This window comes from Ictalurus punctatus, chromosome 16, assembly GCF_001660625.3.
Source record: "Ictalurus punctatus breed USDA103 chromosome 16, Coco_2.0, whole genome shotgun sequence".
Lineage (NCBI taxonomy): Eukaryota > Metazoa > Chordata > Actinopteri > Siluriformes > Ictaluridae > Ictalurus > Ictalurus punctatus.
This window is the reverse complement of record NC_030431.2, coordinates 1,380,886-1,403,665: the sequence shown is the minus strand read 5'-3', so window position 1 is coordinate 1,403,665 and position 22,780 is coordinate 1,380,886. Positions and strand designations below refer to the sequence as shown.

Genomic DNA, 22,780 nt, shown 5'->3' with positions numbered 1-22,780 from the left:
AAACGTACCACCAGGACACGAATCTCATTCATGCTTAACAAAGTCATGTGGGCTATTAATTCTCTTATACCACAGCACGGGTTAGCTGCTAGAGGTGTTGATTAATTTGCTATAACAGCAGCTCTTACAATATTCATGATTCAAATGACGGGTTTATATTAATGCGCTGGCTCGAAATTGTTGTCTTTCTACGGTGACAACTCGTTCACGAGGACTTGTATGGCAGGTCTACGCAATTCAAGAATAATAATGAACATAAAACGCTTCGCTAATTAACAAAGAAAAATGTATAATTGTTGTAATTAATTGCTTTCTGTACACAGACATGTTTGTTTAACATTTATGGAAGGAGTCTCTAGTGTCAAAGTTTTCCTTTACAGGAAAGTCTTCATAACGGAGGACATGTTGTTGTTGTTGTTGTTGTTGTTGTTTTGTAAAACGCAGTACTTTTTGTCTTATTGACCTCATGAGAGAGAAAGCAGATAAGCTGCTGAGGGAACGACTGTTTATAATTGTTATAGCGCACACAGAAAACAATGTTCGTTGAATTTACTTAATTGAAATGCATACATTGGTTAAACGTGATTGAATTGAATTACACTAACAAAATTTTAGTTACACTAACAAAAGCCCCGAATAAAATCCAACCCAGTACTCTTACTGGAGCTGAGGCTCGAACCCAACTCTCTGGTGGTTTTTTTTTTTTTAAATTACAATTACTGTTTTTAAATAAACTTTAATATAGCATTTTGATGAGGAACTTCACTATAAGTAATATGTTCTATTAAATCCGACCAACCACATATTCCATTTTGTTCAGTATCAGTAACAGGAACTACTGTAGGTTGTTTCATGAATGCTCCTCAAAAGTAAATCTAGCTGTAAATGGTTAAAAAGCACGTGTATCATTCAACATTGTATTGGTTGGCAAAAACCGCTGTTGTATAAGGGGAATTAAACACTTCAGAACATGCTGTTATAGAGAAATCCCTACTGGAAAAAAAACTCCAATAGAACCATTACAGAAATTCTAATGTTTTCCATTACAAACCATCAACTAACCGTTAAAAACCATTGGTCTTTAATGGTATCCACTACACATAACATGCCCCCAATAGAAGGCAACAAATTATTCTGTTCCATTAAAAACAAAACAATTCCCATTATAAACACCAAAACCATTACAAATTCTATCAGGGTTTCTATTGTTTGTTTATTTGTTTTATTCCCCAGCAGGATAATCCACTTTGGGGTGGTAACTGTTTTATTCCTCACATCACTGCTGTGTATTTATCCATAAAGAAACCACAGTGAGAATTTTCCAAAATGGCCACCTTCCAGCATTTTATTTATTTTATTAGTTTGACCATATTAAAAAAACAAAAACAAAAAAACGACATTTTCTGTTATTTCTTCACACTCTTCCATGTGTATAAATCTAACCTCAAGTTCAATAATAATTTTTAAAAAAGGTCAATATTATAAATAATACGCTTATTATAACTGTTTTAGCCGTTAGCTAAACGTTTAATCGCCTCAGCCTTGAGAGAAACTTTTCAGTGACGTAGCGACCCAGGAGGGACCGCCCTCACGCCTCTGTCAGCCAATCAGAGCTCAGAAAGAAGAAGCGGAAGTCCAAATTGTCGCCTGGGGTTCTAAAAGCTCCTCTGAACGCTCGACGGTTTCAGTTACACGCGAACGCGCGAGCAAGCAAGCGCGAGAGAGAGAGAGTGAGCGCGCGAGAGAGGAAGTAGTGGCTGCTTTCTCCTGTTTGCAGGTAGGCTTGAGAGAAACTGTACTAATGTAACCGCTATTGAGGAAAAGTTATTTATTTTTTAAAAAAAATATTAGCTGAAGCTCTGTCAGTTATGAAAAATAACATAACTTCTTTTTTCCTCCCTTCATTTGTGAGCACGTATAGGAGAGATATTGGCCAAGAAGAAGCTTGTTTAATAAGTCTTGCTCGGTTTTTAGTTGTTCAGCTTCACGCGTGACGTGAGATGTTTCCAGAAAATAATTCAACCCCGTTTTGTGGCTGTGAAAATGTCAGTTTAAAGCATATATCATTATTTAATACAAACCAGGGTTGAATTATTACCACACGTTGAATTTTGTTTGAGGAAGTTCAAGCTCATGTGTCAGCTATCAGGGAAGTGAGGTGAGCTAACTGTCCTGCCTCTGAAGGAACACTGGAGGAACCTGCGGTCCTGACCAGGCACTAGGAAAACATGACCATTTTACTAGAAATAAAAAGAATATATACTTATACTTTCCAGAGATTATTAAAAAAAAAAAAAAAAAAATCCAAACGCACTTTACTTGACTACTACTTTTGTAGTACAGTTTGGACATATTGTTTAGAAAAGGGTGCAGTTAATATAACCTGAAAGCCTTTAGAACCCTCCAAAGTGGGTCCTATTTGTTTGCATATCAAATGAATAATAATAAAAAAACTAATTTAGGAATGAATATTATGAGCTTTCCAGTCATGTTTATAGTGCTACCTTGGCTGTTTCAGTATAAAAACAAGCAAACGAAAAACGTTATGTGATGTATACTTGTTTTATAATCTTCAGGACTCTTTAAATGGAGTAATAAATATCCCAGAATTTGTAACAACATCATAAATCACTATTTTCAAACTCATTTTGACGGTTGATTAATATACAACCATGCTGTGAGTTCAGTTACTGCCCAGCTGTGCTTGACTGTGGTGTGTGTGTGTGTGTGTGTGTGTGTGTGTGTGTGTGTGTGGCTAATGACTGGGATATTCAGAGACCTGGTATTTGCATGCTGAGTGTAAACCAGGTGTTGTTCCACCTTCCCCCGTTAGAAATCCCAACCCCGTTAAAGCTTTAAAACAGGGCTAGCATGAGGCAGGCAGGTGAGTCTGCAGATGTATTTTAGCTGAGGCGTCTGAGGTGAGTGCCATGAGACCAGAAGATGTGTCCGATTACAAAAGCGTTAGTTGGAATTACATAGCGAGTTCGAGTTTGTGACGGTGCCGCAGCCATGCGCGGGTGGGAGTCTTACAGAGTCCTTGAGAGCAAACTTTCTCCCACCGGTGCTCTCTGGGTGGGAAGGATGGCTTACTCTCCCTCCCTTTTCACTCGCAGCGACACTGGCCAATCAGGAGCTTCTCTGAGTTCATGTATGCGTAAGACGGCCGATGGTGCTTTCCGCAGCGTGTGTTGCACTGCCCTGTGATGCAGTAGTTTGAAAAGATGCAGTAGTCTAGCTTCACACGTCTTGGCGCAAGGACACGATAGCCTTCGCCTTCTCTCGTTCATAGCTGTCGTATGATAGAGGAAAATACGTCAAATTAACAACATCCATTCAAATACCATTTAATTTGTAATTATTTAAAAACATAAAAAAAAAAAAAAATACTTCACCATACCAACGATATCCCAGAAAAGTGTATTGCGTAATCCTTTATCACTATATCGATATTACATATCGATATATCGCCCAGCCCTAGCATGATCACGACCTAAGATGTCGTTGCGGTTGTTTTTCATGCTGGTTACTAAACGGAACGATATCTCTGTTTCTGAAAATATACAGTAGCTCTACAAGGAAACATAACATCACAGGAAAAAGTATGACCGAGACGCACCAAAGTACTGAAACAGTTGTAGATACAGGTAGTGGCATCGCGCTCCGTAAGCTGAAGAATCAGGAACGCGTCAAATCTGGGGGGGAAATGAAATTTCGTTTATACGTGTGGCAAATAGTTTGTTTTTTGTTTTTCTTCGGAGTAAGGCCGAGTACATTTCAGATACAGAGCTGTTAAAGGAGAGGCGCAGGTCAAGGAAGGTGTTCATGATGTTTTGCAGATATCTCTGTTTGGAAAACCCCCTTATCACGCAAGACTCGGAATACGCTTTCGTCCGCAGAGCAGCATAGCGACACAGTAATTGCTTTGTGCAGAGGTCGTGTGTGTGTGTGTGTGTGTGTGTGTGTGTGTGTGTGTGTGTGTGTGTGTGTGTGTGTGTGTGTGTGTGTGTGTGTGTGTTAACGTGTGCAGCTCAAAACAGGCCAGGTAAATATTAAACCGTGACGTGTGGGGCGGAAAGTCCTGCTCCGTTAACAACGCTCCGCTGTGTTTTCGCTACACACCTCGTTTACACAGGATATGACGACATTAAAAACAGCATTAAAAACGATTATATATCGATAGCTTAAAATCCGACGATGAGATCAATCGTACAAGGCACTCGAGCGAAAAGCTGCCTTACCGAATCCGGATCAGTCGAACCTGCTATTTTTGGCAGGTTTTGTTCTTGGCTAGGTTTGTACACCAGCACGGTTTACACGGGGGGGAGGGGGTTGGTTGGTTGGTTGGTTGTTATTGCCATTATTAAACCAGTTCCAATCCCCCCCTCAAAGAAATGCGGTCATCGTCGGTGAGCTCAGCTTCAGTAAGCCCGGGCTTTCCGCAGTGAGCCTTTGGCAGCACGTTTACTCTTTTTACTTGAGAAACACCGACTGGATTGGAACGAGGCGTGCGCCTTCCAGCTTTCACACAGCTGTAGATCAGTTATGGCCGTGGTGACAGACGCATAAAGTCATCTATTTCAGGCCACGCCATTTCCCCCTGCCTTCTGTCGGATCAGAGAGGATGTTGTACAGAGGAAGACGAGTTTGCGAGATTTGTTTTGGCGACAGGACTTGTTCTCAACGTCTGCCTGGGAAATCTGTGTAAGAATTACTAACGAAAGCTTAATAGTTTGTGTCTAGTTCCCCAAAGTAATCAGATAAGTAGTTCTTATCACCCTTTCTGATTGGTAGATATGGAATAGATAGCTGGTGAGTGGGAGGCTAAGCCGGGAATAAATTGGGGAGAAAATCAGAGGGGGGGGGTGGGATACATTTTAGACCACATAGACCACGCCCATTCTATAGACCACGCCCCGGGTCATGTTTCTGCCACTGTGGGACTACAGTAAGCCACTTAACCTTTCTGTCCTTTAATTACACCTGGAGTCTTGCACTAGAGCGTTCCCAGAGGTTCAGCCGAGCTCGCCGCTTATAGTGTCCCTGCGTCTCGGTCCGAATCGCCACCGGAGCAGCGACGTCCTCCATCCTTACCTAGATGAGATCGACCCAAGACAGAGCAGGCTGTCTCATTAGTCAGCTGCTGAAAGGGGTTCATTTTCCCGACGCTGGTTATCTGCGTGCGTCAGAAAACTGATTTCATTCGGTTTGTTTTTATGAGGCTCGGTTCTCAGAGCAAGGCTTGGGTGGTGTTTAACAGGAAGAGGAGTGTTGAATAAAGTACACTACGTACCTAAAGACACTCGAAGCAGTGTCGTCTAGTTTGTATTCAGTCGGATGCTGTCGAATCTATAAAAATCGAACGATGTACGTTTGCGACGTTCACCTGCTGGCTGTGTGGCCTCGGTTTGAACCCAGATGCCCTCCATTTAAAGCCCTTCACTGGATTTAGCAGACCTCCAAAACCCTTAACAGACCTGAGCCTAATGCACGTCAGTGCCGACTTTCGTTCTCGTCAAAGCCACGAAAAAGCCCGAGGCGTGTTCGACAGACGAGCATCTGGAACACATGAACAGCTGCTCGAAAAGTATAAAAAAATATTCATATTCTGATAATCATCGAACGTTTTTTTCAAAAAACGTGTTCAGGAGCAGCATCTGCCGTGCAAGTCCCTGTGTTTGTTGTAGTTTGAATGGTCCATGATAACATTGTGTGCGTTGATGATAATCCTTTATTTAGTTGCTTCGCTGACTTTCCAGATGGAGCTTAGGAAGTGTTGAAGTTTTATTTATTTATGAATATCGCTGTGACCACGCCCGTGCTCTTTCGGGGGAAACAGAATTAGGACGCAGTTGTAACCTTGACCTAAAGTCTCTAAAGTCCTCTAATGCCTTCTTGAAATGCCCAAATCTGATGGAACAGGAAATTTGTAGTTCTATAATCATCAGTATTACGCTGTGGAAACATTCCTCGTCGAGGCCCCGCCCACCCGTGCCCCACCGCCTACCCCCGCCTCTCTAATCCTCCCCTCTGGTATGTTTGTGTTTAGACTGTGTTGGAGTTTAACAGGGTTTCTCCTTCACAGCAGCGCCTTTGCTCTGCCATCGCTCCTAAAATACTTGACCTGGGTTCACCCGAGGAGGCATAAATAGTTCTCGGCCCACCGTCTCAGCCAGCGTCGTAAGTTTATTTGAGGTATTTCGAGTTTGTTGTTAGAATTTTTCATTTTCTGTCTTCCGTTTCATTCGTAGCGCAGTTCTGCCGCATTCTCGAACCTGATTGGTCACTTGAACTTTCCCCAGTGGCGGTAGCAGGGCTGTGACCGAGGCTTCTGCATAAACTTGTTGATTCTGCGAAGCTTTCAGTAAGGGTTAGGGTTTGTTTAATGGAAGGAGTCTTCAGTGTCGGCGCTTTGTAACCAAGTCGGTACGTTTTCAGACACGGGGAAAGTCTTCGAGATGGAGAACCTCGTGATTTATGGTTTCTTGCTAACATGATAAGTGTGTGTTGTGTGTCTGATTAGCTTCAAAGAAAGGAAAAAGAGAAGCTGGAGAGGTAATAAGTGCTGCAACGTTAGGAAGAATATAGGCGCTAACTTGTCTCGGAGATGTTCCACGCTATCGAACGTGACTATAATCGGATAAAAAAACAAGTCCCTCCAGGATTTTGCCATCAAAACGCTGGAGTTTGCGAATTTTATTAGAGGAGTGAAATACTTTGGGATATGCCGGTACTGAAAAATAATCCACATCGCACCTCCCCGTCATTCATCGATTGCGTTCCCATAACGGCATGCCCCCAAGTGTCCGTCCGTCCATCCATCTTCTATACGGCTTAATCCTTTTCAGCCCCCAAGTGTTTCGTTCCTTAATTTAAGCCTTTGTTGACATTGGGTTTCACGTGGGTGTTGAAATGACGAGCTCGCTTTAATACCCAACGTCACGTTTGTGTACTTTGTTATTGCTGTTTTGACGAATGACCTCTAAAACCTAATCTTTTGTTTTTCTCCTTTTGTTTCTTCTTTTTCCTCACTTGCTTCACAGGTTTTAAGTTGGGCGAAGTTTGGAACAGCTCGATCCCTCTCACACACACACACACGCGCACCCTGACAACCGGACCACCATGAGCAGAAGTTACAGCGTGTCCCTGACCGGACCCTCACCCTGGGGCTTCAGACTGCAGGGGGGCAAAGACTTTAGCATGCCTCTCACCATCTCCAGAGTGAGTATCTCAGAACGCGCTCCTTTTTAAGCGTCAATTCCACACTGGATTTTTTCGAGAGGTGGATAAATCTCGCTCGTAATTCCACCGGTTCGGTTACTGTTGAGATCCCACTTTAATAAGCAGTGCTTATTATAAGCACATGATACGCACACACACACACACACACACACACACACACACACACACACACACACACAAGAGCATTGTGCTCTCTCAGACACACACACATATATAACAAGTTCCATGATGCTCAGAGTGCAAGAATAGCAGACACGATCCCTAGCTATTAGGTTATGACACAGATACCATTATGCAGCTTACGCTCTGTTCGATCGCACTCTTCACTTTTTCCCTTGTATCTCACACACACACACACACACACACACACCATGTTCCATTTTTATCTTCCATATCCATCCTGGAAGACCAGCTCCAAGCCTGTTCTGAGTAAAGAGGTATATTTGTCATTTCAGGGACTTCCTAGGTGCTACTTGGAAGCGCTATAAAAAGCTCCATGCTTCTCACAAAAGCTTTGCTTTTTTTTTTTTTTTTCTCTCAACATGGGATTTCTGGCAGGAAGGTGTGTTTATGTGTTTGTGTCTCTGTGTTTCTCTGGACATTGTTCAGCTGGTGTTTACCCTCGCAGGAAATGAGGCATGTCAAAGTGAAAGCTAAAATGAACATGTTTTGAAGGTTTCTTTAACTCGGTGTGGATTTGTTTTGGCTTGGAACCCCATTTCCAGAAACCCTCACCTCGGGAGCTCGGTTTACACTCGCGCCATCTGGCCCGTTTGTTACTCCTGTGATCGCCCGTTGCACAGAACGTTCGCAAGCAGTGGAGGAGACTTCCTTTTCTTGGAAGTGGCTTCCTCAATTAGGAGCCCTAAACCTGTCTGGCTCTTGGCTTCATCTTCAGAATCTGAGATGAATCTGTCTACAGAGGCAGCACAGGAACTCTTCAGGGTCGGCCATGTTCTCTTTACTGCCGTGGAAACCCTGTAAATAGTGAGAAGACTAGGCGATCCTATAAATCCAAGCACATCTCTGGCAGTCGGTGCTTGTTGGTCCGCTGGCACACTCGCTCGCAATGAAGAATGGACTCTATGCTGATGAAGAGCTAGAGTTATACTTGGATGTGTATGTGTGGACAGTGTGGGAGGATAGATCTAAGCCGCACTCAGATGTGGCTGATACAGGTCTTGCCTGAAGGTGTAGATCTGCTTTTCTTCAACGTAATAGCCTGTAATGCGAGGTGACAGATCTTGCGTAAACATCTGTCTGTAGAACTACGAGGTGGTGTGGGGGGGGAGGGGTTTAGCAGCAGGAGAAAGACTTGGGGGAGGTGGGGGGTGGGAGAATTTATGTGGATTTTTGTTGAAGCATATCTGCTCCAGTACGTACACAGTTCTTGGGGTTCTTCGAAGGAAGCTTGCACGTGGATCGCCCACCCAGACAGAGCTCTGTCGAGATGTTCCCCGAGCTCCTGAGCGCTCCGTGTTTTCAGGGTGGTCAGGACGGCAGTGTTGGTATACAAATTTTCTTCTGAAGCCCTTTTATGTGAAAGTGGCATGGATGCATGTTGGGTGAGACGCAAACTCGCCTTGATGTTGTGTTGTACAGACGTAAACGTTAAAGACTTCACTCGTTACTCCTTGTGGACGGACCGCAAGCACTCGCTTTCGGCCCAGCCGGTCAGCGTATCTGCTTTCTAGTCGCTTTTCGAAAAGTAGTTTATCTCCCGAAAGTATTTACAAGCCTCCTGAAGATTTTTTTAAAGCGGATTCAGTGTCTGTTTTCACCTTCCACAGATGGAGCGGTCGACGTTAATGTGTGACCGGCCATCCTGTGGCTGTATAACGCGTCTCTGTGCACCGTAAAAACCCCCAGCTGTAAGTGCACAAGGACGCACCGAGCCATGAAAAGCAGGATTGTGACGCACGAGAACGAAGCTCTCTGGAAGATAATGGCTCTTCCTGTCAGAGGAAGTTATTTATACTCTCCAGACAGGCACAAATGGGGGTGAGATGGAAAGACGCTGGCGTTGAAGCTGAGATTGGATCTCTGAAAAGAATTAAAACCGACATCTTGTTTAATTTCTTCTCTTGAAGGCATTATATGGTCCAGTGGTGTACAGTTGGCCTTAAAGCCCTTAAAGCAACCCGTTCGTGCCTTTTCCTTGTTCCGTTATACAGCACCGACCGTGTTAACTTGTGCCCGCATTTGAAGAGCCCGTGTTCCCATGACGATGGCTGTGTGGGGCCACACCCTGAATGTGTTAAGGCCTGAAGCACATGCCTGAGTTTCACACTCATAAAACAGCTAAGCATAAAAACATGCCAAAGCCAGAACCACCTTTCTGTCTCTGCTTTCTGGGTGTATGCAACATTTAGCGTATCACTGTGACATTTAGCGTCTTTGTCCAATTCGTATTTCACACGTTATGAATTGATCTCAGGACCAAGATAAATAACGGTGGGAGTGTAGTATTTTTTTTTTTCTTCTTTTTCTTTTTTTTTCCCCCAAACATAGGATTTGCAGAAGGTTTTGCAAATGGGAGCAAGACATGATGATGATGATGATGATGAATGAAACCTGAATTAACATCTCTATGGCTTTGGCTCGGTGCAGTCCTAAGGGCAGTGTGAGTTACAGAAAGTGAGACGGAGAGATAACGTGTTTGATTTATTACCTGGTTCAACCAACGTGACGAGGATTAGGGACGGCGAAACAAAATTCTCATGCAGTCGCAAAGCAATACGACTCGACTACCGCCATCCTGCCGTAATACGACTCGCGCCCTGCGGTAATCCTCAAAGACTCCGTGAAAGAATTGAGGTTGTAAAATCGGTGAGCTATGTGAGCGTCGTGAGATTTTTCAGATACGTTTTTCCGGGCGTGGCGCTCACTTCCTACCACTGCCTGTGAAGCGTCTACCCAAGCCAACGACGCAACAAGTCTTGAGCCACAGAGTCACTCTTTGTTCAGTTGACTCATTGTGTGTCACCACAATCTTCAGTGAAACAGTCACTGCCTTCCTTCTACTTCCTGATCTGCAGACTAAGTATTTTCTAAACAAACGGCATGACGTGACATGGCTCAGTGAGTTCATGTGTCGATTTCCCAGCATATAACACTACGGGCTACAGTAGGTGGAGTTCTCCGGAGGGTATCTGGTGGTAGCTTGTGATGCACGTGAATAAATTCCAACGACCGAAAAAAAAAAAAATGACTCATTCAGTAAAAACAGCCAGAGCTCCTTTAACGGTAAAATGTGCTGTCTTGTCTCGTTCTCAGGTGTTTCAGGTGTTTCAGGCTTGATCCTGGAGTACCACCGCCCTGTACCTTTTTGGTTAACGAACCTACACTATATGTCCAAATGTCTGTGGACACCTGACCTTATGTGGTTCTTCCCCAAACTCTTGCCACGAAGTTTGAAACACACAGTTGTCCAGAAGACTTGCTTTCGCTGGAACTAAGCGCCCCTCAGCCTCACTGAACACCTTTTGGACGAATTGGGACACCAACTTCACACCAGGCCTTCTGGCTGGACATTAACGACCGACCTCTTGTGACTGAACGGACAAAAATCCCCACGGCCGTGGTCCAAAATCTATTGAAAAGCCTTCTTTGAGGAATGGGGGCTGTTATAGAAGCAAATGTGGAGACGATTCGATATTCACGTCCATGATTTTGGAATGGGAATGTACAGTGGTCAGGTGTCCACGTACTTTTGGCTGTATAGCGTAGGTTGAACTGGGTGAGTTACTGTAAAAGGAGGGGGAACCCCAATATGATTTGGACGGGGGGTTCTCTACGACCCGGATTGAAAAGCACTAGGGTAGATGCTGTTGTTGTCATGGTAGCCAATGGGGCCAATGTGTTATTCTTTAGTGCTGCAGTACATTTTCTGCTGCACTATTCGTGAGCCAGTACAGAATTTTAACATCGGATCTGTTGCTTCCAAAAAAAAAAAAAAATGTAATTATAAAAAGATATGATATCTCAGAAAAGTGTATTGTGACGTAATGTATCACAATATCAACATTATATTGTGCTATTGTAGTATATAATGCTGTCCCTTTTTTTATTATTTATTTATTTTTAATTTTTTATAAAAGGAGGCAAGGAACGTGAATTGGAAGCCATTTTGTATTTGGAACTCGGTGTAAATAATGCAAGATTAATTTGCTAAGGCACATCCTCTGGAAAATCAAAAACTCGATCCATATTCTTCCACGCTACTTCCACTGCTGCTTATCCCCATCCCAACTAGAAGCCTCGCAGTCCGAGACCTCTCGGACAGAGTCAGCTGCCTCTGTTGCTCTTGGAGCTACAGCAAAACACTGCTGCTTCCACGAGCACAGGCACCACAGTGCTCTCTTTGTTTCCCAGCTCTGGAAGCCAGGCCTGGATCCCGAACGCGCTGTTTAGTTTATAAAGTAACTGATGGCGGCAGGTTGCTGGACGTCTCGGACAGAGGAGGCCGCAGTCGACGTGTCCCGACTAGGGAGAGGACGAGAGCCGAGACTCAGACTTCCTGACAGCTTTATGAGGAAAAAAGACAGCCAGGTGCTATGACTAGAACGGAAGTCTGGAAATGATGTTTCTCGGTCGCGAGAGTTCACGTTATGGGGAAGATTGGCAGATGGACGAGGAAGGATGGATGAGGAAAGAATTCCATCTTTTGGAATTATTATACCTCCTTATATAGGCTTCTTTAAAAAACAAAAAAAACAAAACAATAAAATTACATATGAGTGATTTTTTATTTATTAATATGTTCTGGAGCTGACTATGGTGTCAGGTTTGGTATGCGGGATTATAGAGCTTGGATACCGAGACCGCAGAAGATAAACAGCCCATAACCCTGACAAAAATAGATCCTTATGCAAACGTGCTCATACTTCAGTGGTCATTGCCTCGGCGTAAATATTTCCATATTCATTTAAGTTCCATCGAGATCTATTGGAACCGATTTTTTAAATCTCTCTGTCGACAGCAGCGCTCTATTTTAAGACGCTCTGTCAGCTGAGGATTGTTCAAATGTACTACTCTTGTGTGCCGGGTGTACTTCAAGGCTCCCGTAGCATGACGCTGCTTTTTGCACAGCTACGGGATGCCTGCTGCTCTTTCCCCGACGAGTCTTCTTGAGAGTAAAGGACCGAGAACATGTTAATTCGACGGTATTCCTACCATGGCAATGTGGAGTCTAACTCCCAGAGCTTTGCTCATAAATATGTATTCCTTGTGGTGGGACAGACTGATTTAGAATAGATTAGAGCAATCACAGCAAAGCGGTTTAGAAGGCTAATTATCCAGGATGATTAACGATAATTAGCAAACTGCATATTTGCCGACGTGGTCAACTGGACCGGGATTATGATTCGTTTTGTTTTTGTTGTGCAAGGATTACGATTAATTTTTCATCCCTCGTGGTACCAGTTATAGTCCAAGCTACGAATACAATCCGCGTTCAAAATATTGCTCTCTTTGGTATCTTTACAGAAAGGAGGGTTTGGTATGGCGTGATATTTTAATATACGTGAATATTCTAGCATGTCTTTCAGCAGTCTGCAGCTGGTCAGGGCTTGCCCTTTTCGTCCAGGGCTGTTCCACGCCGTCGCTAACCAGCCTGCCGAATCAGATTATATTGTGCTCGGGATATCGAAGCTCGGTTCATGCTCGACAGCTGTGCGTTGGTGGTGATTAGGAGAGGAAGGAAACGGGTGTCTTGCGCCGTCTCCCTCATCCCGTTAATCACGACCGCTGCCTTTCAGGAACACTCGATAGCACTCTCTCTCCCAGCCCTGCTCCGTTCCATCGTGAGGATCGTTAATTATAGGCGTAGATGATTAAAAAAAAAAAAAAACTTCTTACACGGGCTTGTATAATGTTTCCCTGAATTCAGCCCGGGCTCAGGGAGGGCTTTTGTGGTTGATGATCTGTAGGTCGTAGACCCACTCCGCCTTTTTATGGCTTCTTTATTTCTCTGGCTTTATCTCAGCCGGATATTCGAAACCCACGCTGAACTTAAATGCGCTAATTTTAGCTCAGCCCTGTATTTCCCCGACACCACCTACCTCTTATTCTGGTCTATCGTACTGCTGAAATGCTTTTAAACTGCATCCACGTGATGGAGCGTACACACACAGAGTGTGTCTGGGGGTCATTGCGTGGAACAAATCCGTTCAGAACAATAATACCACGTTACGCAACTTGGTTAATTTGAAAGAACGGGAAGATCTTGGTGTGATGGATAGTCTCCAGTGGTTTCTGGGTCATATGAGCCTTGAATTTCCAGCTCCTACTTGGCAAAACTGAACGATTCCACTGAAGTATTCCAAGTCATTGTTATTATTATAACTTTTTTTTGTGTGTGCAAGTTTTTGTTTATACGACAGCGCTATTGAATTCTCGAATCTGATTGGCAAGAAGGTGTCGGTTAAGTTTCTCTGACGGTAGTATCGGCTGCAAGACGCATCACACAAACCAGTTGGGGGGGGGTGAGGAAGGAGTCTCCAGTGTCGACATTTGTCAACAGGCGAAGGGATTTGTGCATTTTTTCTTTTTATCAACTTCAAAAGAGAAAGAAAACCCCAGTATAAGGAAAGCCATTACTGGTTTCGTCATGTTCCAGTTCCACATAATTAAATGTAACTATAAACGGCTAAAAAGTACTATATGTACGTTCTTAAATAAATACATTGTAATCGTTGGTGATTTGTTGAGCGTAAGAGGAATGAAAACGCATTGGGGCGGTTAAAGTAACTCTGCGTTCCATCAGCCTGCTTCACACCACCCAACTGTTGATTAATTTCCTATAACGGCACACCGCTAAGTGGTTTATTCTTTACATATGGCTGAGAAGGAAACACACACACACCCTGGATTCAACATAAACCCCACACTTTACCCTCTCCACCCCCCTCCACTCCTCGCTGCCATCCCTCCCCACCCCACCCTGTATAATGTCGTAGACGTGCGTTAACCCTGGGGACTCCTTTGAAATGAACCTGCTTTTCATACAGCCATCATGTGTTATGGTGTTTACGTGTTTTGTGGGGTCGGGGGTCATGAGGTCGGCACAGGCAGCGCATCTGAGCCTCAGCATTCCAAAGCGTAGAATACTCTGCACGTCTCGCGGCAGATCGCCAAAGGGCGCTGTGGCTTTGGCATTAAAGTGCACAGATGTTTCCGAGACTTTTTGCCTTTTCGAGGGCGAAATACTTGATGATTAGACCGTTGTGCGGAGCAACCGCACCAGCTATTTCCAACTCTGCGTTAGCCCGGGCCGCTCGAAATCACAGCTGGATTGTAAGGCAGCGCCTACGGTCTGAAGAACTATTTAAGAGACTCGTGCAACTATAAACGTCTACAATTTGCCCTGTCAAATTTATTAATAGAAATGAGGTGAATCCCCCCCCCCCCCCCCCCCCCCCCCCCCCGCCACAACATGGGCATATTAAGCACTTTCTACTCACTCTAATGGCACCGACTGCATCCATTTAACTGTAGTCCTGTGGCGAACATGAAAGATGTATTTCAAGACAAAATTGGAAGGTTCGACTTCCCGCAAAGCTGTTAAGGGAGAATTATTTCAGTCGCATCCAAATTGAAGAGTGTTTTAAAAAAAAAAAATAAAATAAATAAAAAATTCTAAAGCTGGGGAAAAGGCTTTCTTGAAACACTTTTGTTTGATGTTTCGTTGGCGTACGATCTGTGACGAGTGGCAAATAAAATAATCGCTCTCATTCAAGTTGAACAAATACCAAAAAATACAATAAAATACCGATGCTGATTATGAAGGCCTGTATCCAGCTGAAGTTCGGGGAGAACGCTATAGCTGTCCCGAACAGAGCTGCTGGTAATGAATAGACCATGAGAGGATCGCTCCAATAGCTCTCAGATGTGCTTTCTCCGAGGAGAACTCTGTTCATGCGGTCTGTTTATTCTAGAGGTGCAGAAAGATTCATACCTGCGTTTCTTCACCAGCCGTGACCGAAGCCGTTCTGCCGATAAGACTCGGGCCGTGTGCACTTCTGAGAGCCGTAAGCACAGAGTGGTGATTTATTACGATTGGCAGGGCAGCTGGGTTGACAGTAAAAATGTCTGTGTTGATTAGATGCCTGATTTAAAGGCGTGTGTGTGTGTGTGTGTGTGTGTGTGTGTGTGTGTGTGTAGTTATTACAGTCGGCCATTAATGGACTCTAGAAGTGGGAGTAGCACCGTCCTAGAGACTGGAGCCACTAGGCTGTACAATACAGCCCTTGCCTGCCCACGTTTTCATGTCTTCTTCTGTTTTAACACCCTGAAGGGAATTCCAGTTTCTTTTCCAAGGAAAACTTCTTGGTCCGTTTCATCAGCCACCACAAGGACCACCTGTTTTGGCAATTTTACTGACGACCAACGGCTATCTTTTCCCGGAGCCCGTCGACAAACGTCCCGTTTACTCGGCACCATCTGAATCTCTGAACATCATAACAGTATCTTGCTCAGAAAAACGTCGTGTTTTTAAAATGTTGTTTTCTTGCTGTAAAGCGCCACTCGGAAGTGTGCGTCCATGGAAATGCAGAGAACAGCCTGCAAGATTCCGAAGCTTGTGGCCAGAAAAGTGTACCGAGGCTATCCGTTGTTCTGCGGCCTGAAAGAGGGTCGAGCGTGAGTTTGGGTGGGCTCCAGTCAGCAACAAAATGCACCTATATGGTTGGTGATAAAATGGTACGAGGCGGGCGCAGGTAATAAAACGGCAGCTCAGGGTAGCGCGGTGCTCCTTTTTTATTTCGGCTTAGCCTGCCTACAAAAAAATTCAGCTACCCTGAGCTCCAACGCAGGTCCTTGAATTCACAGCGAAACATTTCAGCGCCGTGTTCATCTGGTTTTAATTCGCTCTGAGGCGAGGGTGCCAAGTAAAAGCCTATCCATCACTCCTCGGTGCTTCTCTATTCTTTCTTGACGTACTCCATTTACCACGTTGACTACTTTTTGGTTTGTTTGACAAACAGCATCGCGTAAAAAGGCCAAGATGGCGGATCGGAACGGTGGGATGTCAACCACTTAAATCCGGTGTGTGTTGAAGACCTCTGGAGTTCATTTGTCGACCGGGTCAAGAACAGATGTTTCGAGCGGGCTCCGAACAGCGTCCCACGTCCTTGCATCACTGCCGTAAAGATTGATAAACGATAAGTGCTTTCGAATTCTCAGCTCTGGTTGCTCAGATGTCGATTCATTTTCTATAACGGCAGCTCTGACGGTCAGACCAGTCACATGCTCGTTTAATACGTTCTCGTTTCTATAGTAACATGGCGGACACTGCACGTGATCTAAAAAAAAAAAAAAGTGTGGTGGTGTTTAACGTTTTTGGAAGGAGTCTCCAGTGGCGTTCAGTGGGGTTTTTTTTTCCCCCTCCAATGGGAAAGTCTTCAGGGCTGAAGTGTTTTGCGTTTTCTGTTTACAAACGGTGATCATAGTTGCTATAACGTAAGTGATAAGAGGAACTCATTAGCTTCCACAACATTAAAGAGTAAAAATATTAATCGTCCATCCATCCGTCCATGTTCTGTACCTCTTATCCTACACAGGGTTGCGGGGAGCTTTTGCAGCCTGTCCCAGGGGACTCGGGGCACACCAACCCACACACTACGGACAATTAATTAGGCCAATCAGCCTACAACGCATGCTTTTCTGGGACTGGTGAAGAAGCATGTGAAGAACAAAAATGCAAACTCCACACACAGAGTTCAGAGGCAGGATTCAACGTGCTAACCACAAAGCCACCATGCCCTGAATATGAATAACAGGACTAAAACATCAGGATATGCTTGAATTGGAGACTAATCCACTTGGTTTTGGCGATAACTGTAAAGGTTTCTTACTCATTTAATCACCGTTCTGTGTTTATTTTAAATTTTTTTTTAAATTTTTTATTTTTTTGGTTTGTCCGCGTCACTACTAGTGTATAAAAACACAAGAGAGTCCGGGTGATTTAACAATCTTTACCAAGCCGTCTACCTATCCCTGTAAAACGCTAATTAGAAAAGTTATTAGAGAATAAAGAGGGGAAGATGCCCCCCCCCCCCCCCCCCCCCCCTCGCCTTCCTGGAAGGAGTTTTAGAAATGTCCTTCTCTCAATAGGTATTCACATTCCAGTCTGGCTCATTAACCGAGGGTGCATACATCCTGTTGACAGCGGAAAATGGCCAGTTTCCACAAGCGTATCTGATGTTAGGGTAACTGACATCTGTTGCGAAGTAGCACATTGAAAGATTCTCTCACACACACACACACACACACACACGATTTTGATTACAGCATCCTATGTATGTACACCCAATCAGTTGCAGTGGTGTTTAGTGGTTTTGCTTCATCACAGTACCACATGGCGATCAGGTGGTAGTTTGACCTCAGCGCCTCTGAGGGCAGAGACTGGTTTGCCTCCACCGGGCGCGCTTTCAGAGCTGGCTTTCTTCAGACCGTGGAATGCTCTGTTTTGTTTGCGTTGCCATGGAAGCGGACTTAAAAGTTTCTTTTCTTTAAAGTTTCTCTGGGCCTGTGTGTGTGTGTGTGTGCGCGTTTCGCCAGCTTGACTGAAATGATCACAGGCAGCAAGGCGCGTAGGAGAAATGCCAAAAGGACCAGCGTGGAGAAATGTGCTTGGGCTGGACTGTTCTCTTCTCTTCTTACTAAGGTGTTTCTGCTCACAAAAGCAACACTCGCTGTACTGTGGTCTTTACATCGTGGACGGAGTTGATGCAGCTGGATCACAGCTGGTTCATGTGACCAAAAATTAGTGTCTTTTTTTTTTTTTTTTTTTTTTTTTTTTTTTTTTGGCTTGGCCAAATGGGACAGGCCAAATTTTTCAGGTTTTCTTCCCGGCACGTATTTTTGTACGACAGGCGTTTATTAAAAAAAAAAAGTCTGACATCATCGGGCAGGCTCCCCGAAGTGATGTAACGGTTTTCTTCTGAGCGAAGGTTCGATGATGAGTATATCAGCACCACCCTGCGTGCTTCAGCATTCACACATGCGCTCAGTCCGTGATGACACAACGTCTCTCTCAGGGGGACGGCTGGCTTCAGACGCTCTCTTTGCTCCATACAAGGAGCTCGCGAGCCTCTTTAACGCACACGCCAGAGCACTTTCACGACCGTCTCCTGTGCCTAGACGCTGTAAAAACCCCGTTCCAGAAATCAGCCGCTGACCCAGAAGCGCAGTCGTGACCCACACGTCACGTGAAGGGCCTCGTGGGAAAACCTCGGTCGCTTCTATTCCGCCTTCGCAGTCGAGCGCATTCCTGTTCTGCTGCTAAACACTTTTAAGACCTCCAAGCTAAATTGTGTGACGGAATTAAGTCACCATGTTTCAGCCATTTTGAGGTCTTGTGGTTTTTAGAAAAGGGAAGCTCTGAGCCAGACATGTTGCCATTTCTGTATTTTGTTCTAATTCCGGTCGCCAGATCAGACAGACATTGGGGTTAACTTGTGAAAGCTTGGACACTCACCAACACTTCAGAGAAGCAGGCAGTAATCAATCACGCTACAAAAGAAAGGTCAAGGGATTTAAACCGTCGCAGTGGTTTTATTAAGCGGCCAGTTAAGTTGATTAGACAATATTCTATTCGGTAGCGGGTGGGAGTGGCGTTCCTCTAAAGATCTCGAGACTTCTCATTTTGTGGATTTACAGGTGCTCTCTGGGAGATCCGAGGTCTGCGCGCACGTGGTAGATAGCGGCCGTACACGTGACGGCTGATTTGAACAGGAAGTTCCCGTTACGTTTGAACGCCATACCTGTAAGCGACTGGAATGTGACGGGTTTCATTTGAAACCGTGCACTCAACCCACTTTGGCTATCCATAATGTGGAGCATGTTTATCAGCGAGCTGTCAATTATGTCTCCTGACACCATCTTTGTTTGTTTGTGAGGGTGGTCGCACACGCACAGGCGTCCGCTTTAGTTTTTATGACCCGAGCCTTTGAGTACGGACCAACACAGCTGGTCTGAGACTGCTTGTGTGCTCGTGAGAGGTGGTCTTGGGCCACGTCCAAACCAACACTAATGTGGTTTGATTGCAGTCAGGACACGATTTAGCTCTGATTTGACCCGACTGCAGGAAGTGACCAATTAATTAGACCTACAAATCTAAGCAAGATTTGGTACTTTTTTTTTCTTCTTCTTTTTTTTTTTTTTTTTTTTTAATCAAACGTGGCCAAGAACCATTTACTTTCACAGGAAAGGACCTTTTGCTGTGTCACAGGTGAGAGAAAAACACTGAGGAAAGCGCTATCCGCCCTCTTCCACATACATGAGCTCATCGATACCCACAATTGGCTAGAGAGAGTAATGCCATCCCTCCCACCCGGATTGCTTTCTTGGCTCCTGGCTGTGGATGGTTATGGCATTGTTGGGATTCGGACTCACGAACTCCCGTTCATCAAGCGAAAGGACACTTGCGGGTGTCCAACCACAGTCCTGTAACCCATCACCAAACATTAGAGACCATCTCAACATAAAACATAGTGTCGGTATTCAAAAGGATGGAAGGGCCAATGCAGTTGAAGCGTTCAAGATTCTGAGACTCGTGGCCAGAAAAGTGTACAAACGATATCACAAAAGGGGCTGAGAATTTTGAGTGTGTTTTTTTGTTTTGTTTTATTTGTTTTTTTTTTTGTTTTTTTGGGGGGGGGGGGGGGTTGCCTTAATTTGTGGAGAATGAAACCAAATAGAAGATGGATTAAAGTGAGTTTTATTTGGGCGGGGTCTCGTGTGGTGGGTCGGGGAAAGTTATAAAGGAAGTGTAGAAGAATTATAAAGTTTTCCCCACGGTCCCTACAGAGTAACTATATTTATAACTATAATCTTGGTGTAGCTTCCAAAAAAAACCCCCCAAAAAACGCCGAGTCCTATGTTTTAAGAGGACCGATCCGCGACGTGGATAAGCTCAGTTTGTTTCGGTCCCGTGTGTCCTGACTGACGATAAGGATTCTTTACAGCGTGCTCCGCGTACTCTCTTCGTGCTGAGAAGTGGCGCGTGATGCAGGCTCGTTTTCGTGATTAGAGGTGTGGGGGGAGGTGGCACGAAACGTTCTCAGACAACTATAAAAGGAGAGAAACTGGGGTGCACTGCGAGTGGAACAACCGTCCATTAACGTTTACTGCGCCGCGCAAAAGTACCACGCCAGGGCACGCCTCTCCGCCGACATGGTTTATGCACCGCGGTCGACGTCTACGGAGTGGGGGGGGGGGGGGGAAGAGGGAAGTATCTCCTCCATTCGGCCGTTTCCAGCTGCCAGACGCGTGTAACGAGAAGCGTTTGGTCGCTTTTGTACCACAAGTCAAACAAAGAACGTTTGTCTCCTTGCTTTCATTTGAGGTGGAACCCAGTGCCATTAAAACAGTCACACGCTGAAAGAAGCTGTAGAAGACACACAATTACGGATCCTAAAATGGAAAATCTAATCGCTTGGAATTGGAGGAACGTTTAATATGGCTCATATGAGCGCTTGCTTGAAATATTTCTTGTAGCGTCTAGTTAAACGGCCAATCGAAGGGGTTTTGAGATGATGTAATAGGTGTGTAAGTGAAGACACGCTGTTTAATTATGTACACATGAAGGTTTATATTATGCGAGGCAAGGCCAAGGTTTATAGCATGTATAAAAACAAGACTCGTGGGAATCGTGACTGGCCATGCACACGCGTGTGTGTGTGTGTGTGTGTGTGTGTTTTTTCCATCTGTAGGAGGGTTCAACTGTTTCCCCTGACCTTGTGAATAGACCTTTTTTGCCGTAGGGTCTCTGGGGGATTTTCGCACCTGCTCCACCCTCGTAGTCATGTTGTCTTAGTTAAACCCGTGACTCATGGCTTCTGAGCAAAGGTCTAGTGAGCAACCGCTACGTCACATGGCTTGAAAAACGGTGTTCAACGACCGGGAGCTTCTCGAAAGCCTCCAACTCTGACTCGCAGGCATCTGGGGAGAAACGTCGGAAATAAACAGACGAGGCATGTTTCACTCGCTCTCCCTGCCGAGTGCCTTCCCCTGAACTTTACCCTTCTCCTGTTGACCCGCTCACTGACCCACGCCTTGCAAAGCAAACCGCAATACATTCCTGGCAAGAGGACGGACCCCGATAACCACGTGCTATTAATAAAGCCGTCCACTGGCACCGCTAAGGCTCAGGTTGTCGACGTTTATCAGCAGTTTCAGCTCCGCCTCCTGCTCTCTTCTGAGTGCCCAATTAAGCGCACGAGGCAGACCGCAGTCACGTCACTCGGTCAGATCAGCGCTGATAACCGCATTGTGTGTTTCTCAGCCGTCTGAAAGTAATTGGGTCCTCACGATCCACATGATAATGAAACGAAAAGTGGAAGCGCTTTTGCAGAAGCCCTGGAACAATAACGCTCTCTCCTGTCAACTTCCTTTTTCACTTTTTTTTTTTTTCTTCCTTCCCCGCCTCGTAGCTGAAAAGAGGTCACTGTAATGGCGCTTATCCTTTAGTCCTTCCTTTATCCCATTTAGCTCTACTGTATTCAGTTGCTTAGCAGGCAAACGTTTCCGACGTCCCGTTAACGTTGCCATGTCCGTTTTAATCCACTTCGTCATTGAGTACCATGTGCCTCCAACGAACTGTTTAAAAATAAATGAATAAAAAAAAATGTTAAAACGGTGTTATTTTTGCATTTGGATTAAGTGATTTATTTTATTTAAACTAAATAACCAAAACCGATATTTCCAGCCAGCCTGCTTCGTGCGTGCGTATCCGTGTTTTGTTTTATAGCTACAAGCCCGAACGTGAGCACGTGGAAAGGACTGTTGCTACAGTATACAGGCGATGAATGAACAGGAACCGGGATCGATTTACAAGCTGTTACGGATGCTTGCGTAATGCCTGAAGGGAACACCCGGGGCCGAGTCGACCTGGTGTCATGGTTTTAGCGGAGCTCTTCCTGTCGAGACGCGTCTACAGGATCCAGTCTAGCGTCCTAGGACGAGTGGGAAGTACGTACCGATCAAAGCCCAGAGCGACGCAGTCAGGCCGTTCGTAATAGAAGTATGGCTCGGGGAAACTAGAGCCGCGGTCTGCGAGCACGCCGTACGGACAGGAGATCGACATGGACATCGCATAACAGTCGCGTCGTTTGTTTTTATTCCTAGGACTTTTCATTCCTGACATAAGCGAACACGCAGATTTTGTTCACTGCATGAAAGGAAAGAACACTTTTTTTTTTTTTTCCCCCCCCTCTCTTTTTAAGCCCATTTCTTGGCATCGACTCCCAAGATACAGGTGTGTTTATGCTTTTTTTTGACCCACAGGATTAAGTTAATGGACTATAAGGAAGAAATCCCTCTGGAAAATGCTTTACTCCACCTTTTTTTTTTTCCCCTCTCCCTCTTTGGCCAGGATCCAGAGAATACAAATAACTGAAGTGCCATTCTTTGAAGTAATTACTTCCAACAATGCCGCTGTTCAGACAAGTCTCAAAAGCCCTCTCTATTCCACCAGCAGGTCAGAGCTACACTGTGTAGCCTGTACATTTAGCGGTTAGCAAATTAAAGTCAAATA

At 44.8% G+C, this 22,780-nt stretch overlaps 1 protein-coding gene and 1 long non-coding RNA gene across 5 annotated transcripts in view; one reads left to right on the top strand and one right to left on the bottom strand.

Moving 5' to 3' along the window:
* The first annotated feature begins 1,646 nt into the window (after positions 1-1,646).
* The window catches only part of pdlim5b (PDZ and LIM domain 5b), a 59,092-nt gene continuing 37,958 nt past the window's right edge, over positions 1,647-22,780 (top strand). For 3 of the 4 annotated variants that reach the window (XM_017489279.3, XM_017489278.3, XM_017489276.3), the window contains exons 1-2: positions 1,647-1,777; positions 7,044-7,221. In XM_017489279.3, coding sequence (XP_017344768.1) covers positions 7,123-7,221 — 99 coding nt within the window. In that variant the 5' untranslated portion in view covers positions 1,647-1,777; positions 7,044-7,122. Of the gene's footprint in view, positions 1,778-6,163; positions 6,181-7,043; positions 7,222-22,780 lie in introns of those variants that run through there. The other variant, XM_017489277.3, reaches the window with a different exon arrangement.
* Positions 2,270-10,286, bottom strand: LOC108277018 (uncharacterized). The gene is made up of 2 exons (XR_001815046.3): positions 9,914-10,286; positions 2,270-3,292 (listed from the first exon to the last, which is right to left on the bottom strand). It is a non-coding gene; the product is annotated as an uncharacterized LOC108277018 (long non-coding RNA).